General features: G+C 43.8%; 1 protein-coding gene across 1 annotated transcript in view; it reads right to left on the bottom strand.

Annotated features, from left to right (window-relative positions):
- Nucleotides 1–18123, bottom strand: part of HDAC4 (histone deacetylase 4) — a 235465-nt gene that overhangs the window by 9069 nt on the left and 208273 nt on the right. Inside the window, exons 20-24 of the mRNA XM_009320769.1 lie at nt 17025–17112; nt 15589–15708; nt 13252–13349; nt 4523–4641; nt 2689–2822 (exon numbers count right to left, since the gene is read on the bottom strand). Of these exons, the coding sequence (XP_009319044.1) occupies nt 2689–2822; nt 4523–4641; nt 13252–13349; nt 15589–15708; nt 17025–17112 (559 nt within the window). The remainder of the gene's footprint in view (nt 1–2688; nt 2823–4522; nt 4642–13251; nt 13350–15588; nt 15709–17024; nt 17113–18123) is intronic.

Genomic DNA, 18123 nt, shown 5'->3' with positions numbered 1-18123 from the left:
CTGACAGGCCTGTAGTTCCCCGGATCCTCCTTCCGGCCCTTCTTGTAGATGGGCATCACATTGGCCAGCCTCCAGTCGTCCGGGACCTCCCCCGTTAACCAGGATTCTGTTCTGTCCTGATTCAGTGATTAAAAAAAACAAACTTTTTTTAGCTTTAAGGATCAATATTCACTCTTCTAAATGAAACCAGTTAGGCAATTGACAACACCCAAGCTACCGTGAGTGCTAAAATCTCCCCAAAGCCTCACACTTCCAAACACATTCGTGGCTCAGATCAAGTGGTTATTTATTGCACGCAGATCCTCACACCACATTGCAGCCACCCTCCTGCATTATAGAAGCACGTTAAGCAAGAGGAATGACATCCTTCACGTGTCATTTCCCCTGTCTCCCCTTCAAAGTGCATCCTGCCATCAGAGCCGACTACACTCAAAGGTGGATGGAGCTAGATGAATTGTCTGTGGTGACAACAATGCCATCAGCTGTCAGCTTAAGACAGATGGATGCTGCAATAAAAATCCATTGCTTCCATGCAGATGTAGCAGCTGTCTCCCGAGTTTTCAACTGTCCCGAGGGCTGAGCACACCCTGGCATGCTGGATCAGTTACCCATGCTGAGAGCCTTATCAGAACTGCCTGGCCAAGCACAAGGAGTGGATGCTCAGAGATGGGATGCTGGATTATTGAAACAGATGCTTTTGATGAATCCCAGCTGTTTTATCTCTTGCACTGGCATCCTTCATGTGGAGCGTGGATACTGCAAGACAGAGCACTTCTACAAAAAGCTGGAAGAATCAGCAAACATAGGTGATATGCACCTCGATGCAGATTCAAGCTCCCTACTCCAACTACCCAGACCTGAGAAAGGCTGATGGTCACTGAACTGCAGCTGTGAGTCAGAGTGAGTCTGCTCATGGTGGCTCACCACCATCCCCAGAAGTCAGCTCCCAATGGAGGCAGACCCAGAGCTGAAATACTGATTGGCTCCTCCTCTCTGCGGTGCTGCACCTTCAGATGTTGACCACACGTCCTCGCTCAGCTCCTGCACCAAGGGGTTCTTCAGCAAAGGGTGGTGATGAGAGATGCTGGTTGTGCTCTCCACGGCAGGTGAAAGCTTTAGGAGGAACCTCCTTCCTTCACCATTTGACAGGCAGGCAGGTTTCCTGCTTTGTGGAAGAGACCACTGCCTTCAGAATTCTGCTCTACCAGAGGTCATCTCAGGAGCCTCCTCATGTCCTGTTACTCTAGCCTTTCAATATTTGCTCATTTCCACAAGGTACTGAGGACAATCTCTTAAAGAGGCAGCCTAAAATAATTCAAACACACTAGCCAATCCATTAGTGCTGCCCGAGGTTTCACAGCCACTCCCAACTTCAAATCAGTGTGGTTGCTTTCCCCCAAGGCTGAAACTTTTAGCTATATGTAGCCTAAGGAACCACACTACGTTGTTGTTTTAATTTGTGCTATCAGTCCTCAATGATTGCTCTGAACAGCTCCAGAGCCCCTGCTATACCAGGACACCCGTAGCAGATACTGAGTGGAGATCGTGCCCAGGGCTGCAGGTTGAGCAAGCACCTGCTTCTCTGAGAGAGGTGAAAAATTGATGCAAGGTACTTTTGCAGTATACAGTGCCCATCCAAGACTCAACCATTTGGACTGTATGTGGAGAAGAGGTGTCCAAAAAATACCAATAAACCAGAAGGAGGAAGGTTTGACCCAAACTAACCAGTTACTCATACTCAAAAGCCCACAAATTATATAGAGATATGCTTCTTGAACAGAAGTGTATGCAAAGGTACAGACATAGCAGATGCACAAGAGCTCCAGTATGGGATTTCACTGCCGATAACCAATTTCTGTATTTCCTTGCTGCCATATTTCTGCAGTACACGACCCTGAACTCCCCGAGCCACCACTTCAAACTTTTTAATTATCAACCACATTGGAAGAAATGTAGGCGTGAGTTGCTCATTTGGTGCTAGCCACAGCGGATGCTGATAGCCAGGCTGCATCAAGGAGGATGGGCATGGGAAATCTGAATCATTTCTTCCTTAATCCCACTGACACTAAAAGGGGGGGGCGGGAAGGCAGAAAAGTTATCTGCCTCTGTAGGAAAATACCCTGACCTCCCTGGAAACCAAAAACTAGATTTCCTTGGTGTACATCTCTGTCTTGCTCTTATCTTGCAATCAAACACCCTGGCCTTTCCAGCCAACTTCTGTGACACAGCAATTTGCAGAAGGTAGTAAATATAATGTCAAGGAAAACATACAACTGAAAACAACGTCAAGCAAGCTGCCCAACACAGCAGGTACAGGCTGCAGTACTAGAGAGGGGGTCTGCAAAGAGAAGGAAAGGCTTGGTCAACGACTTCAGGAAGAAATTAAACTAATTGGTTGTTTTCCAAAGAGCACAAAGCAAACTATTTGGATAAAGAATAAACCCAAATTCAATTCCTAGCTATTTCAATGCTTATAATACAGACTGCCAAACACAGGTAGTTTTTAAACAAATAAAGCATGCACTCTTTAAATCAACGTGTGTCAAAAGGACCCAAAACAACAACAAAAATTTGCTGGATTGACTGGCATTTTGGAGGATGAGAAGCCCAATTTCAGCCCCATGACTGGACAACTCCACAAGATGAGGGAGTGGAGGTTGCGGCCCCTAGTTTTGCCTGTCTCTGTACCTCATTTCCCAGCAAAGCAGAAACACACGCTTCTGAGGCATCACAAATGGCAGTCAGGTCATGGCCTCCTTCGAGGGCCAGGACGACGCGACCCCCGGCCAGGCCCATCAGCTGCTTCGTCAGGTACCCAAAGCCTGTAACGAGGGAAAAGAGGAAATGCAGGAGAAGGGCAAAGGTTGAGGCTGGAATCAGGCTCCTGGCAAAGGATCAAAGAATTATAGAAAGGAATTACATCATATTAAAAAACCACAAGGGATCTGAAAGGACTCAACGCATAATATAAGCCAGGTTGGATTTTAATACGCTCACTGCAGAATTCCAGCCACGGTTCCCTGCTGGACCCGCTCAGCCGTGTGCACTGCGGGATGGATCCGTATCTCCCCCACAAGCGCTTTGCTGGAGTTTATCCCAGGTGAGAGCTACCACCATCCTCCCTACCACCCCTCAGCACCCTGAATTATATATAGCAGCAAATATCTCCTTTGGAAGGAATAAAAGAGGGTGGAAGGAGGTGGCTTTTTGCCCTGCTTTGGAAGATGCAAAGTCAGAGCAGTCACGGGGGAGGCATGGGGGTGGGAGGCAGGGACGGGGAAATCAGTAAAAATTGCTGCCGGTGCTTTCAGTTGCGATAGCAGCATCGCAGTGCCCCAGAGATATTTGACATCTAGTTCTTAACAGACATTTCTTCCCATATATAATATGCTGTAAAAATTCCTGGGGCACCCAGGACTTTGATCATATGACACACAATACATTTCTACTCTTTAAACAGAACAGAACCAAGCTGCAAGGATTTAAAAAACGTGTCCTCAAAGCAACCTTCCCCCTCCAAAAAAAATTAAAAATCCAAACAAAAGAAAATCCAGGGCATTTCTACCCTCCATCCACGCTCCCTGCTTTTTGTTTTGCAGTGACCCCCGCGAGCACCTTTGCAAATTGGCAAATTAACAGCCAGATAAAAAGATTCACGGCTGAGCCCATAACCATTTTGCAAGAGTAGCAGAGCACGGGAAACTCAACAAGAAGGTAAACAAGACCTTCTCATTACAAAGTGTTTCTGGATCTCTTAAATAACTCGTCTCTTGTAAATCTATTTCATTTTATTTTTATATAAAGTTTATAGGTTCAGCTACCTTACGAGGTTCTGAAGTTCACTGTAGAGAATAAGTTTCCTGGCCGAAGCAAACTCTTAAAAAATAATAATAAAATCCTTTTGCAAGAAAAACTGTCTTCTCGATTGACTTGAATGAAACAGTGCCAGATAAACCCAGCATAACCAAGGGCGGAGGGGGGAAAAAACCCTTCAGCGCATCTCCTGTGCAATGCAAAACATCACGGAACCGAAGCAAAAGAGATTTTCTTGTGGGCCTGTATAATTGCTTCAAAGGTGGAGACCAAAAATACTCAGCTTGAATTTTTCATTAGGTACACTGGAAGAAGAAATGAACTACTTCTAGCATTCAGAGCAGGGTATGCTGTTTACATATGGCATTGCCTCTTTCTACAATTTTACATTAAAACAAGCATAACTCTGTAATTCAGCAGCTGTCTTCCAGATATGACTACAAACGAATTGATAACTTCCTTACATAACTTATTTGCACTCGAAATTGAAATATGCAATCTTCAAGAAAATGAAGGCTTCGGCCAGACCAGAATATATACAGTGCAATGACAAAACACATGAAAATGCAAAGAAAAAGGCTGAAAAGTTTGCCATTGAAATGAGAGATCTGAAGATAGACCCCAAAAGGTAAAACCTGTACTTCAGTCCCTAGAACAGCAGCAATTTACACCAGTTTTGGATCTTTGCTCTTGTAAATCCACAACTTACATTTTGCTGATAGATTGTATCCTCCAAGAGGTGTGGGATGGCCTTCCACTGCATCGAAACCAGATGACACCAGCACAACATCTGGGGCAAATTCATTGGCAATGGGCATTACTACCGTTCTGCAACAAAAAATTAACAATGGCAGACACGTTATTTTGGCTCTTGAACAAATGCAGGAACACTTAAACCATCTTGAACAAACCCGTTATAAAACCTTGTACTATTATTCCACAGTAGCAAAGCCCTTCTTCTATTTTCTTACAAGGTGTGAGCCTGGCTGGTAGATCACCTTGCCCCACCACACAGTACATCTCATGTTGGTTTTTTCAGTGAGGTCTATTAATTCCTTCATCAACAGCCTCAAGTCTTGACCAGGGAAGTAAGTTGCTATATGTTGTTTCTCCCATTTGTGATCCTATCTTGCTTTACATACAGGGCACTGAGGGGATAAGGAGGAAATAACAGGGCATCTGGCACAGGCTGCAAATCCACCTGGAAAACCTGTCCAACAGCAACCTCATTTTGTGGCACTTGTTTCCATGTTCTCCTTCTAAATATCTCCTTTAGACTTCGCAGAATCTGCAAAGCTGTTTATTTTTTCCTTGCTGCACTTCCCATTTACCATCATGAAAGGCTGGATGTCACACGGGGCAAAAAGTTTTAATATGCTAATATCCCACCCAAATACACCTCTCCAAACTCCAGCTCCCGATCCTCTGACATTTTGTTCACTAAAAAAAATGGACTGAATTGCTTAGCATCCATAAGCTATTGTCTGTTAAGGTTGGTATTTAAATGAAACAAGAAGTCTCTGTCTGTGATTTCTCAGCAAAAGGCCTTTTCCCTCCGGTTTCTCTCTTCAATCTATTCAATCTCTGTTCAAAACCTACACAAGGTTGCAAACACCCCATTTCCCACATCAAGATGCCAATTAAGCAAAACCGGAAAGTTGAGCAAAGAGCAAGTAGCTGCTTCTTCGTCTAACAGCTCCAGCACAAACACTGCAGAACTGAAATTACAGCAAGGAAAAAAGTCAAAGCAAAGAAGCTTCTTAATAAACACTATGCAGACACCCACAATCTCTTCTGATTGAGAAAGCCTGTTGCAAGCACTCTTGGATGAACACCTTCTTGTGTCTTCAGTTCACGCCATGGTACCCATGTTCATAGGCTTGAAAATTGTTTTGAATTTTTTGATCGAGCACCGATAACTGCAGTTTAATGGTAGAAAAGCAAGGATGTGCACAGAGGATTGCCCTTTATATAGAGTAATATTTTCCAAATTATGTTCTTTTTTCCATAATAAACGTACCCACTGAATCTTGGATGTATCCCTAGGGCAATCTGACCAGCGCCGTCCCTTGCTGGTACTGAACATGACAGTATTTCCCCGTTTCCCCATCCTAGGAACAGCTACTGGCAAGGTTAACTTTCTAAAGCATGAATTGAAGTTATTCATTTGCCAAAGTGTGAACCTGTAAATATGTTTGCATACATGAGAACTTCACTTTTATTGAGTATAGCTGTTATGTGATGCTCCAAAAACCAGAAAGAGCCCAGAAAGGTCTGTTTAGTGCTGAGATTGCTCAGGTGCTATCAAGACACCCACAAAAATTCACATCTCTTGCTACAATGATGTTAAACAGCCACAAGACACCTTCTAGTGTCAGCAACTTGTATTAGCCCCAACACCGATCTGAGCTTATGCCATTTTGCCCTCTGCAGTTTATTTTTAATGGATGTTAATTACATGTACAACGTAATAAGATACTTTCAGTGTTGGTCAAACCCATCAAGTAGTTTCCGTTGCCAACACTGAGCAGGCAGGCAGGGACACCGGGCACATCACAGGTCTGGTCAAGGCACTCAGACACCATGCAGCCCAAAAAAATCCCCTTCTAGCTTTAATTTTTTGCCAACTAATTGCCACAGTAACCTAACAGCCTCCTGCAATCTTCCCGCCTGCCAGTCTCTGCATACAGACATGGAAACCTATGCAAAAAGGATCTTATTTTCTTTTAATTCCTTACAAAATCCGAAAGAGGAATTTCAAATTTTTCCTCAAACAACATGATTGCCATATACATTTTGTCCTCAGGGAGATTATTACATGAGGAAGACAAAATGGCACAGTTTTTGCTGATGGCTTTACAGTCAACAAAAATCTGTTTAGTGAAACCCACAGACGTTTTAAGTAGAAACCACCTCCTTCACAAAGGACTAAAGCAGCAGTTTTGAAGCAAGTGCATATGACAGAGTTTTGTTTTTTTTCCCTGAGCTTTGAAGTACTGCTGAGCTCTTTAATTTCTAACCGAAGAAAAACTGCTAAAATCACCCCCCCCCCCAGGTTATACCATGGGAGCTGCCAGTACCTCAACTGACATGCGGGATCACCCTAAGCCAGTCGCAAAGCAAGCCCAAACCTGCACCCCCAAGCTGTGTGCATGGTCTGTCAGCACCAAGCAACCCATGGAACCCCGAATTGGTAATGTTTTGTTGGCCGTGGGACAGCTCATCTGGCTGATGCCCAAGCACAAATGCACCCGAGGAACAGGGACAGCCGGCAAGCAACGCGATAGTGCTGGTGATGCTCAGCTAAGGTCCCCGCACAGTGACAGCGGTTCGAAGATACCCTCTAGTGGCACAGCCAACACACAGGCAGCACTGAGAGTTAACTGTGAACCCTGTCTGTATAAATTTTAGCAGAGAAAAAGCAGCGGTTGCTGGTTATAAGTAAATCAATCGGTATTTGACGATAGTTAGAAGAAGCTGTTTTGAGGATGTCCAGAGTTTTCCACATGGCCGCAACTGGTTACCCCTGCAAGTATCTTCATCTTTGAGCAATTATTAGTGGTGCTCTGTATGCACAGTAGATTTTTATCAGGTCTCTCAGAGTTTTAAGAAACACATGCCGCAGGCCCCCTGGCTCCCCCATCCAAAAGGAGCCAGGAGGACAGACAAACAGTCTGTGCCCATGGGATGGGTGCTGCATGCCCGTCCCCGACAGGCTGCCCAGGAGCCGTGTGTGTTCAGGGTCAGCCAGAGGAGAAGTGCAAGATGACAGGGTGTCAGAATAAATAAGCTAATGATGCTTTCAGTACCTTGACCATCACAAACCCATCCAAACTCAGGAGCACTCTCAAATCCAAACTTGAACCCTTTCCTTCGCCCATGACTCCTACCCAAACTCTCCTGGGCTGCTCTTTCTTCTGACTTTCTCCTAATTCCACCAGTGCTCCAAAGCCGCAGACCCAGCTCTATTTGATGCTCACCACATACATAAGTAGCTATATCTTTGGCCATAAAACTTGACCCAGGAGGGCCAAAGCTCTCCTGCCTCTCAGCACTCCCTCCCTCCTTTTTCCCTTTTTAATTGTAAGGGAAAGAAAAAAAAAAAAAGCTCACATGAAAGTTTAAGACACACACAAACGAACCACTTTCAAACAATGTATTTCTGAGATTTCATCTGTGGGCAGCGTTTCAGGCACAACTAACCTAGTCTTTTGGTTTTTAATTTTTCTTGTGCACAGATGAAAACAGCCTCTTCGCTCAGATCCATCACAGTAAAGCTAAGCCCCCAAGAGAAAGCAACAATTAAACTGCAGACAAACCTATGGCTTTGCCCTGGTGATGATACTATAAAAAAAGCCAGAAATTTAAATTACTATCAAGGTGAGCAGTTTTGTCTGGAACTGGGTCTTTTAACTAATGGCTAAGGTGGCTGTAGAGTTATTCACTGAGGACTGAAAGGGTTCGTAAGACTGACTGACTGAATGAATCATTCAAGCCATGTAGAATTTTTTAAAATACAAGGGTTACCTTTAAATTTCCTAAATTTTAGAGGGTTGTTTTGCTTGCTTTAAAATAAAGTAAATGCTTTCATTTGACTCTGATTACAGCTAAGCTGAACAGCTATGCATTAGTCAATATTGATGACTGCAAACAGTAAAAACTAATGATCATGTTCTGCAATCATTTTGGGGAAAAAAAAATACAATTTTATATATTAAAAATACAATCTATTTTCCAGAAGGCTGAATAATTTTTAGTCTGTTACTAGCCAATTCACCATTTAAACGCCTAATAAATGACAGGCAAACTAAATAATCCTACAGAGGATTTTTTTTTTAAATGCTCAATTGCAGCGAGCGAATTGGTGAAACTTAGAAGGCTGAGCACTTTTTTCAGAGGATCCTTTTCCCACTGTTGGCCATATATATATATGTATAAACTTTATATATATACGTAAAAACGTTATCCACTGCTCCTAAGGCTAATCAGCCTCCTGAAGACTCCAGTCTTTGTTTCTCCAAGCAGCCATCTCCACGGTCATTTACTATGTCAAAAGGGATTAGGAGTTTGGGGACGAAATCAGCGTCAGGAGAGCATGAAATCTAAAATACAGAAACAACCGTTCCAGGCAAAACATCATCATCTTCCCCCCCCCTCTCTCTTACTCACTCCCGAAATGGTTTATGGATCGAAGGAAAAAACAAAATCCCCCCCCCCAAATTGGCTCCTGAACTCATTTAACGCTTTCCGAGAAAGGCAGAAGGCAGGAGGAGGGACCTTTCAAGTACAGTCCTGGCTTTTGCTTCTGGTTTAGGTGTTTTAAATAAAAATAAAACTAACATGGAATCAAGCTGTATATGGAATTATAATTGTGGAGGAGACCTCAGGGTAGGGGAAAAAAATTGTATGAGACAACACAACTGCTAGAATAATCAGGAAAACTTTCTTACAGTAAATTCAGAGGAAAACTCCTCTGGATAATACACTTTAATTTCACTAGGTAACTGCTGTTCTCGTATAATAAGGAACTAGCCGCAGTCTTCGCATTTTTTCTGCAGGTCTCTTAGCTGGGTTCACACACTCTGCTTTTGAAAACATTATGAGGATTTATAGAAGCAAACATGACTTCTGCTTGTATAACAAGTTAGGAAACAACGGACTCTGATGATAAAAAAAAAAAACAACCCAAATTTTACAACTGTTTGTTTCTATAACTACGGAATAACAGCAATGAATACCAATAACATTTTGATGAGTTAAGGACTTTTAAAATTATATGCCCTGCATTTTTCGCATTAGAGTTTAATACATTTCTGCCTAATCTGTGAAATCTGTATTGCCCACATACTTTGGCAGTGAGTTCAGCCATGGGACCTTTGCCCAGCGAACGGTCAGCTAAATTATAATGTCATGCTGTCTCGCGCAGGCAGAGCCGCCGCTACGATGGGGTGGAGGAGCGCCAAGCTCGCAGCAAACTCCCCAGACCCCTTCTGCACATCTTATTAGTGACTGGGGTGACTCCACCCTGCTCCCCCCCCGCCAAATACAGCAATCATGATATCACCCCAACCTCGAGATGGGGCAGCTGGTGATTTCAGCCCTCGGTTATGAAGACAATAAGCGACAAAGTGCACAGCAAGGCTGCTCTCTGCTTTGCTTTTTTAACTCTTGTTCTCACTTTTGAAATGGCTCAGTGGTAGTAATAAACATGAAGACGTCAGGCTATCCTGTCCAACCCAACACTGCGGTGCAAGCAGGGGGAAGCCAGTATTCGTAGAAGAAATGTTCAGTAGAAAAATCATTAATGCAAGTTACCGTCTTTTCTTCGGAAAGAGTAAAACAACACTGAAACAGGTTTTCAGTGCAGGGATGATAGGTTTCATCAGGATTTATTTATTCACTCATCAGTAGACTAATTTATGAGGACAATTATCTCAGTTATTATTTCATTAGAGCACACGCTTTTATCAAATCCATACACCAGCTCATCCTGAAACAGAATAAAAAAAAAAAAAAGCATGTTGCCTATTTTTCCTCTTCTTGTTTTACATAGAAAGAGGGCTTTCTTCCCTAAAAGCAGAGAAGCATGTGAAGAGTTAAGGCTTTAAAAAAAAAAAAAAAAAAAAAAAAGTATATCAGTATCTTTGCCTAGCTCAAAGGATTTCCACTGATTCCTCTACAGACTTCAAAGCCTCACAGTTTGGCATTTGGACTGGTTTGAATTAAAGCTCAGTTCTCCACTGTGAGTTTCCAAGTTCATGGTGAAAATGCCTGCTGCTTCTGGAGTTCATTATGGCCAATTTTCTTATCTTTTCTTCATCTTAGGTTTGATCCCCAGCAAATGCAACGTGGCATTCGATGGGGTGGAATAACAAGGTGCTGCCTTGAAGGCATGCATTGTCTCAAGGGGCTAGCGCAAGAAAAGAAGAAAAAAAAAAAAAAGGATATATGACCCATTCCCTTCACTTTCTAACTCTCGGGGGACTATAAATTGCAAACTTCAAAGCGTTATTTTACATTAAAATCAATAGAAAGATTCAGGGGGGAAAAAACTGTTTTTCAAAGAAGCTGGTTAAGATTTAAAAAGGTCACTTGATAATGTATTATCATGACCAAACTTGGCATAAGATTAAAAAAAAGGTTCCAATTTAACTTATTGACTGAAGGTGTGCACATGGGGCAGACTACGGGAGGTGCTACCTAGGAGGATGAGTCACAACTTCCCAAAACCCTGGCAAAATAAGGACTGTGACTAGCTCCAGAATATCTTCCCCAAATAGGTGCAGTCTCTGGGCAAAAAGACACCAATGCCTATTAAGGAATGCTGGCAAAGGTCTTACTGTGCAGACTGAGCAATTTTCCAGGAGCCTTGAAACTCAATTAATATTTAATAGCGAGCATGTCACTCCATCGTGAGCTACCGGTTTCTCTTTATAATGAAGAGATCAGTCTTGTTGACTGCTGGGATAAACAGACTTCCACTTTGGACAAAAGTGCTGCTTTCCTGTAACAGGAATAAAACATCGAGATAAATGACAGTTATTTGACTAGATGTTATTTTAAATTGCATACATTCTTTGAAGGCTTTTTAATGGCAGGCTGAAGAGTAAAAGCTCTTTTTGCTCAGTGTAATGGAATACAAATATGTGCTCAGGGAAGAACAGAAAATAATGCTCCCAGATTTAATGCTATTCTATGAAGGTGATATTCCATGTGCCTGTTGCCAGAAATTCACATCCCATGTTTTGGCAAGTGTGTGTCTCCCTGAATTTATGCGGGGTGGTTGCCAGAAGTGCACTAAATCTGGTTTGAGGACAGAAAACCACTTCAACCCATAATTGTTAAAAAAGATGCCAGTTGGAGAGGCATCCCCCCCCGACAGCATGGGGGAGGCAGGGGGTGGAACAGGACAGTCTCTAAGAAAAATAAAGCCTATATATCCGGCAGGTCAGAGAATTATATTCATTCTCCTGGAAAGAGTATCAGAAAGGAAAGTGTGGTCTCCCACTGGCCTCTATTCACTATTGCATTACTTACAAGTTCTCCTCTACCCAGAGATCCACCTTCGTTTCATCTTGTTATTCTGCTGCTTCCATACTTTTCCCATTCTCTGCAGCTCTGGGAGGCAAATGCATCACTCCAGGCTTGCAGCAAGTCCCCAAAGCGCCAATGATGTACAATCGCCCTATTGAGGTATTTTGTCCATTAGCTGCTCAGAGCAGCAAGATGATCTTCAACCCGTACTGTTGCAGTGCTCCTGTAGCGACACTGCTCAGAGAGACCACAACCTGTGTGCGCATGACCGTAGATCAGCTAACGTGTGTTTTGCTTCATGCACCTCTTCTGATGTTGCTGATATGAGGAGGAAAGTAAGGATCAGATCAAACGATTCCCTGCAGATACCTCCCTGTGATCCTCAGGTATCATATGCTTCTGTGAGCAGGACAATAAGACCAGCAGGACATGAACAAGTGAGTCAACAAGTGGCTTCATCCCCTGCTCCATTTGGAGACTCAAATGATGCCAGTTTGGTGGAGCACGCTTGAATGTGCTTGTACAATCCAGCACAGTGGTTTATATCTGGCTTTACTATTACTGCTAATCAAAGAGGATATCCCAGCAACACATTAATTCAACTCCACAGCTTTGCTTACCTTCATTCACACTCTGACAGTGAGTGATGAGTAACACTTATTTAAAAGATGGTTGTATTTTTATTCATAACACACAACATGCTGCTTCTGAGGAGAAACCAGAACCCAGTAAGAACAGTTTCAGTTCAGTCGTTTCAATTTCCAGTTGGTTGGAACAGGCATATTCGATATCTTGGGTGGGTAATAATAAAATCTAAAGCTTATCAAAACAAGCCCATGTCCCTTTGCTAGGTACACTTGGGAGTGAGCTGTGGTGTGAGTCGTGAGCAGAGCTCTTGCAGGGGAGGGACTGCATGGCCAACTCACCCAGAAGTCGGGTACCATCGTCTGCAGCGCGGTAATGATGTCTCAAGCCTTGGGGCAGCTGCACTCCCAAATTTCAACTCATGATGACTTGTTAAAAAGTTTTTCTGGGTTCCCCTCCCCATCCAGGTGGGTTTACTCATAGAAATACTCACCCCAAAGAGGTAAAAGACTTTAAGCCAAAAACAGAAGAGCTTATTCATATCAGTTGACATTTTACATTCATGTATCAATCAGTGCTGAGCAGCGAGTATTGTCAATCCCCTAATATCACAGGCACAGTTCTTATGGCCAGAAACACCCTATTTACTTAATTCAGCTGTATTTTTATTATGGTATTGAAAAAGTAACTGCGACTAGATGTAAATCTTGTGTTTCTGTTTAGCAAGAGAGAAACTCAAGATTAAGGAGGACTGCACGAGGAAAATGAAACCCAGTTTAGGTAAAAAATATGTTTGTAAGAGGAAAACTTCAGTATTACCTGAAAGCAGTTAAGTATTCTGTGTCTCCCATCGGTGGGTCAAGGCCACCAGTAAAGGCCATGTTAACATTGAAACCAACTCCTGCTCCTGTGCCAACCTGAAAAAGGGAGATGGTACTCTTAATTACACATACAGAAACAGCGAACTCTGGCAACACATCTCTGCCGTCTTAATATTCTTCCAGTTGAATATGGATTTTGACTCAATAGCTTGGTGCTAGTGAGATTAATTTTTCCCTCTAAAGCGATCTGGTCCCCAAAACAAGAGTGAAAATAAAGCTCCTCCATCCTCTGATCTTTATGGGAGCTGTGGACCAGTGGTATTTGACTGCTGCTCACCCAAAAAACACCTCATCATCAACTAGATCCTCCTCCTCTTTTGCAGGAGAGTGTGTTACATGCAATACCTTTCCTTAATTAATTTTCAGCTTTATTCAGAAGCATACTTTATATTTCATTACAGTTGCAACTGGGGGAAAAAACCCCACAGTTTTAATCAGAGCGAGCTCCCCCTCTGCTGGGGAAAAATATGATTCACAGAGAAGAGATTTTCGCTGCTTGAGGGACACGTGGGTGGTAAGCACATCCCCATCCTTGCATGTACTGCAAACGACTCCATCTGCACTGACTGCATGCAAATACCTGAGAAAGGGGAAAATGGAAAAATAAACCAGGGGTTTCCAGTAATTCGCTTGCCAAGAAGCAAGGCCATGCCTTCACCATCCATATCAAAATCCAAAAGCCTGCATTCAGTCCCTTCGTCAAGCAGGGACCTCGTAGCTGCCTGAGCGCGGTGGCCGTGAGCACGGGCTGCTGGTCCCTGGGGACAGCAAGGGCACCGGGCAGTATCTGCTGCCACCGGTTGCTGCAGCTCTGCACAGGGCTCTGAGCTCTTACACAGAGTGTTTTTTATGGTTTTTTTTTTTTAGGTCTCTGCATATGAAAAGAAAAATTTGAAAATTAATGCATTATACAATACACAGCCAGATAATTCAGGCTAGATAAAGCTGCGGGGCTTTTATTGTACATTCTTCCTTGTATTGGTGCAAATACTGCTGGTAGAAAAACACAGCGGGTTCATCCATCCACAGTGGGTTATTTTTCCATCTGTGGCTTTAATTGAATTTATTTTGTATTCTTTGTTTTATTCGGTCTGGAATGACACATCTAAAAATTACTATAAATGGTAAATACCATTTATAGTAAGTGAATAGTAAGTCTAGTGGATGGTATAGTCTAGTGTTTCCTTAGAATACTTGATATTTTGTAAACCAGATAACTAGATTATTAAAAGGTCAGCAAAAAAGTAGGTCTGAGACCTTTGCATATCCTGAAACAGAAATTAAGCCTGATGCAAAGGGCTACAGTTTATTCACTACAATAGTAGCGCACAAACAGAGCAACGAAGCAGTATCGCGTTACATTTAAGTTTCTTTAGAAACTGAAATGGCAACATTGATGTTTGATGAACAGGAAAATGTAAAATTGACAGTGTAAGAACTCTAGGAGATTTCAGATGTAATCTGGAGTGCCTCAAGAGTACACAAAGCTAAGTATTTAATATAATTTCCCTTTGATAAATCACCCTGGAAAGACAGTATTTCCTGCCAACCTAGAGGGAAAGGAAGGATGCAATGGATGTAGGAGCATCCATCCAGAGTTTAGGGAGAAAGGGCTCCCACCTCCATTGGCCTGGCCCTTCTGCAGGAGGCTCTGAGGCCACCACCAGGAACCAGTAGATATGATCCAGCAGCATCAGTGACTGATGCTCAAATCCCACTGCTGGGGCCATGCAATGTGAACGCAGCAGTGGTGGTGAGCGATGCCTCGGCAGCGCCAGGAGAAGGGGGGGATGGATGGACTCCAAGGCTGTGCCACGGAACCCAAGCGCTGGTGGCACAGCCATGGACAACCTGTTCCTCCTGCATCTAAGAAACAACTTACACCTGTAAGGGGGAAATCTTGAAAAGTACACGGAGTGCTGGGACAGCTGGCAAAGGGCTCCTCTGGAACAGGTTCTCCCATAAGGGCTGGAAAGCCTAATTGCATTGATTCATTTTTTGCTCATTAGCCAAGATGCGTGCTTTCCTGCCAGCTTGTGGGGCAGGACACAATGCCCACGGCTGTTAGGACTTGGATGAGAAGGCACCAAGCGCACAAACCCAGGTGGCACGTTCCCAAAGGGGCACTAACAAGCATGAGCGTGGGAGCTGTGGCAGGAGCTTCTCTCCAAGCCTTGCCTGGCAGAGGCTCCCCGAGATTTTGGGGCACCTGAATCACAGCCCCAAGCAGGTCCTGTCAGACACAGACAGATGCTATGCCAATCCATGCTCTTACCTCGTCGGGAGCACCACTGCCTGGAAAGAAGTTCCCATCATCATAGCGATGTAGCGAAATATAAAGAACATTAGGATCATTGTAGAAAGCTTGCTGAGTACCATTCCCGTGGTGAACATCCTTCGGGGACAGAGATTGCATTATATGAGGGAGGTTAGTACCTTAGTAAAAACACAGACTAAAGCCATCAACTTGGGATTTGGAGGCGTTTTCTTTGCTGTTGTGCTGCTTTTTCTGCACTTCTCTGATCTAGCTGAAGCAGTTTATCACAAATGAGAGTAACCTGCTTTGCACAGCTGGCTTCAGGTTACACTCCTTGTTTAACACACGGGATAAATGGGGGTAAAGACAATCTCAAGCCTGTATCAAAACTGAGGATAGGATCAATTTACTTGGACGGAGAGAACTGGATTCATACCCAGTCTCGGGGGATGGAGAGACTATATTAGTTACCCCAAATTTGCATCTTTAATCAGTCTGTGGGGTGACCACTGATACAAGTGCCCAGCAAAGTTGTGTTGGACCCAACAAGGTTAAACGACACAAACACATTACCCGGATCCCCTATTGCATTGCTACTTGGTGCAGAAACACAGGACGGGTATTCAAAATGCCCCTTTCTGACATGAAAAACAGTTGGTGGGAAGTGAGGAAAAGGATGTCCATCCAGTAGGTCAAAAAGACAAATACATCCATTTTAACTTGTGGGTCTAGCCCATGGGAGATTTGTGGCAATCTAATCAAAACTCTTGGCCAATACCCAGCAACTCAAATGCCTTCACAGCCACATAAATACATTTTTAAATCTATAAAAATCAATCAGGCACATTTTTAAATCTGTACATCGCCATAGTAAAATCTTGAACAAGCTCTTTCACAAATCCACTGCACTGTCTGCAGAGTATTTCACTGTCTTGTTCCAATTTAGAGATCGCTTTTGACTGCCTGCCCACTTGCACGGAGGCTGCGCTGGCCCAGAGGCAGGACATTGAGACCATCCAGACTGACGGTCAAGTCGTGCCAGACGGCCCGTCCCTCTCAGTAACCGGTCCTCACCTCTTGAAAAGAAAGCTAGGATGGATTGTAACACTTAAGGTCAAAAACCTTCAGGAAAATAAACCCCAAAATTCAGCACGGTTTGCAGTTACTCATCCTTGAGACTGTGTTATGGGCTTGTTTTAGAAAGCAACTACTTCTTAATTACAATTTTATTCTGAAAACTATGGACCCTTTAAGAAATATTTCTTTTATTAAAAACACTTTAATTAAAAAAACAAAACCAAAAACTTTAAAAAACAAATTTTGGCTTGCAGACCACAGGCAACATTTTTTTCACTGACTTACAAAGCCAGGGTTGCCCTTGCAAGAAAAAAAAAAAAACAAACATATAAATTTCCAACTGCTCTCCTGAAGGATAAGAACCAGCATTTACTCACCCAGTCCACTATAAGGATTTTGCTAACGTTCAGTCTTTGCTGGAGCAGCTTGGCTGCGATTGCCACAGAGTTAAAATAGCAGAAACCCCTGCAGGTGATGAGAGGGGGGAGAAAAGAGGAAAAGGAGAGGTGTTAATTATAGGTTTACTTGGTCCCAATGCATGTATCATCTGGATATAATGCAGTAGGAAGAAATTTCTTCTGCTTTCACTCTTCCTTCCTCCCTGGAAGATGCACACATGCTCAATTCTGCCACGCAGAAGCAGGTGTATCGCGATCTCTCTGGAAACGGGGAACATTTCACACTTGCCCAAACCCGCTGCAATGAGATGCTGCTCAGTGCCAGCTGCCCACGGGACCTCCAGCGCTGCATGCGAGGGAAGGGGACAGGAGCGGACGAGGAGAGGACACGGCAAGGAGAAAGAAAGGGGAAGGACCCAGGGCCAGAGCACTACGGTGCATCGGCTGGGAAGGAGCGAACATGTTCAGAGAGGCCTCAAAATGCTGGGTCAAGGGGAACTCAACAGCAAGCACTCATCTGCTATTGACTAACCTCACTGACCAACCTGATCTCCTTCTATGACAAGGTGACCTGCTTAGAGGATGAGGGAAAGGCTGTGGATGTTGTTTATCTGGACTTTAGTAAAGCCTTTGACACCGTTTCCCACAGCATTTTTCTGGAGAAACTGGCTGCTCATGGCTTGGACGGGCGTACTCTTTGCTGGGTTAAAAACTGGCTGGATGGCTGGGCCCAAAGAGTTTTGGTGAATGGAGTTAAATCCAGTTGGCAGCTGGTCATAAGTGGTATTCCCCAGGGCTCAGTTTTGGGGCCGGTCTTGTTCAATATCTTTATCAATGATCTGGATGAGGGGATCGAGTGCACCCTCAGTAAGTTTGCAGACGACACCAAGTTGGGCGGCAGTGTTGATCTGCTCGAGGGTAGGAAGGCTCTGCAGAGGGACCTGGACAGGCTGGATCGATGGGCCGAGGCCAACTGTATGAGATTCAACAAGGCCAAGTGCCGGGTCCTGCACTTTGGCCACAACAACCCCATGCAGCGCTACAGGCTTGGGGAAGAGTGGCTGGAAAGCTGCCTGGC

The sequence above is a fragment of the Pygoscelis adeliae genome, unplaced genomic scaffold (assembly GCF_000699105.1).
Source record: "Pygoscelis adeliae isolate BGI_AS28 unplaced genomic scaffold, ASM69910v1 Scaffold63, whole genome shotgun sequence".
Lineage (NCBI taxonomy): Eukaryota > Metazoa > Chordata > Aves > Sphenisciformes > Spheniscidae > Pygoscelis > Pygoscelis adeliae.
This window is presented reverse-complemented; position numbering and strand designations above follow the sequence as displayed.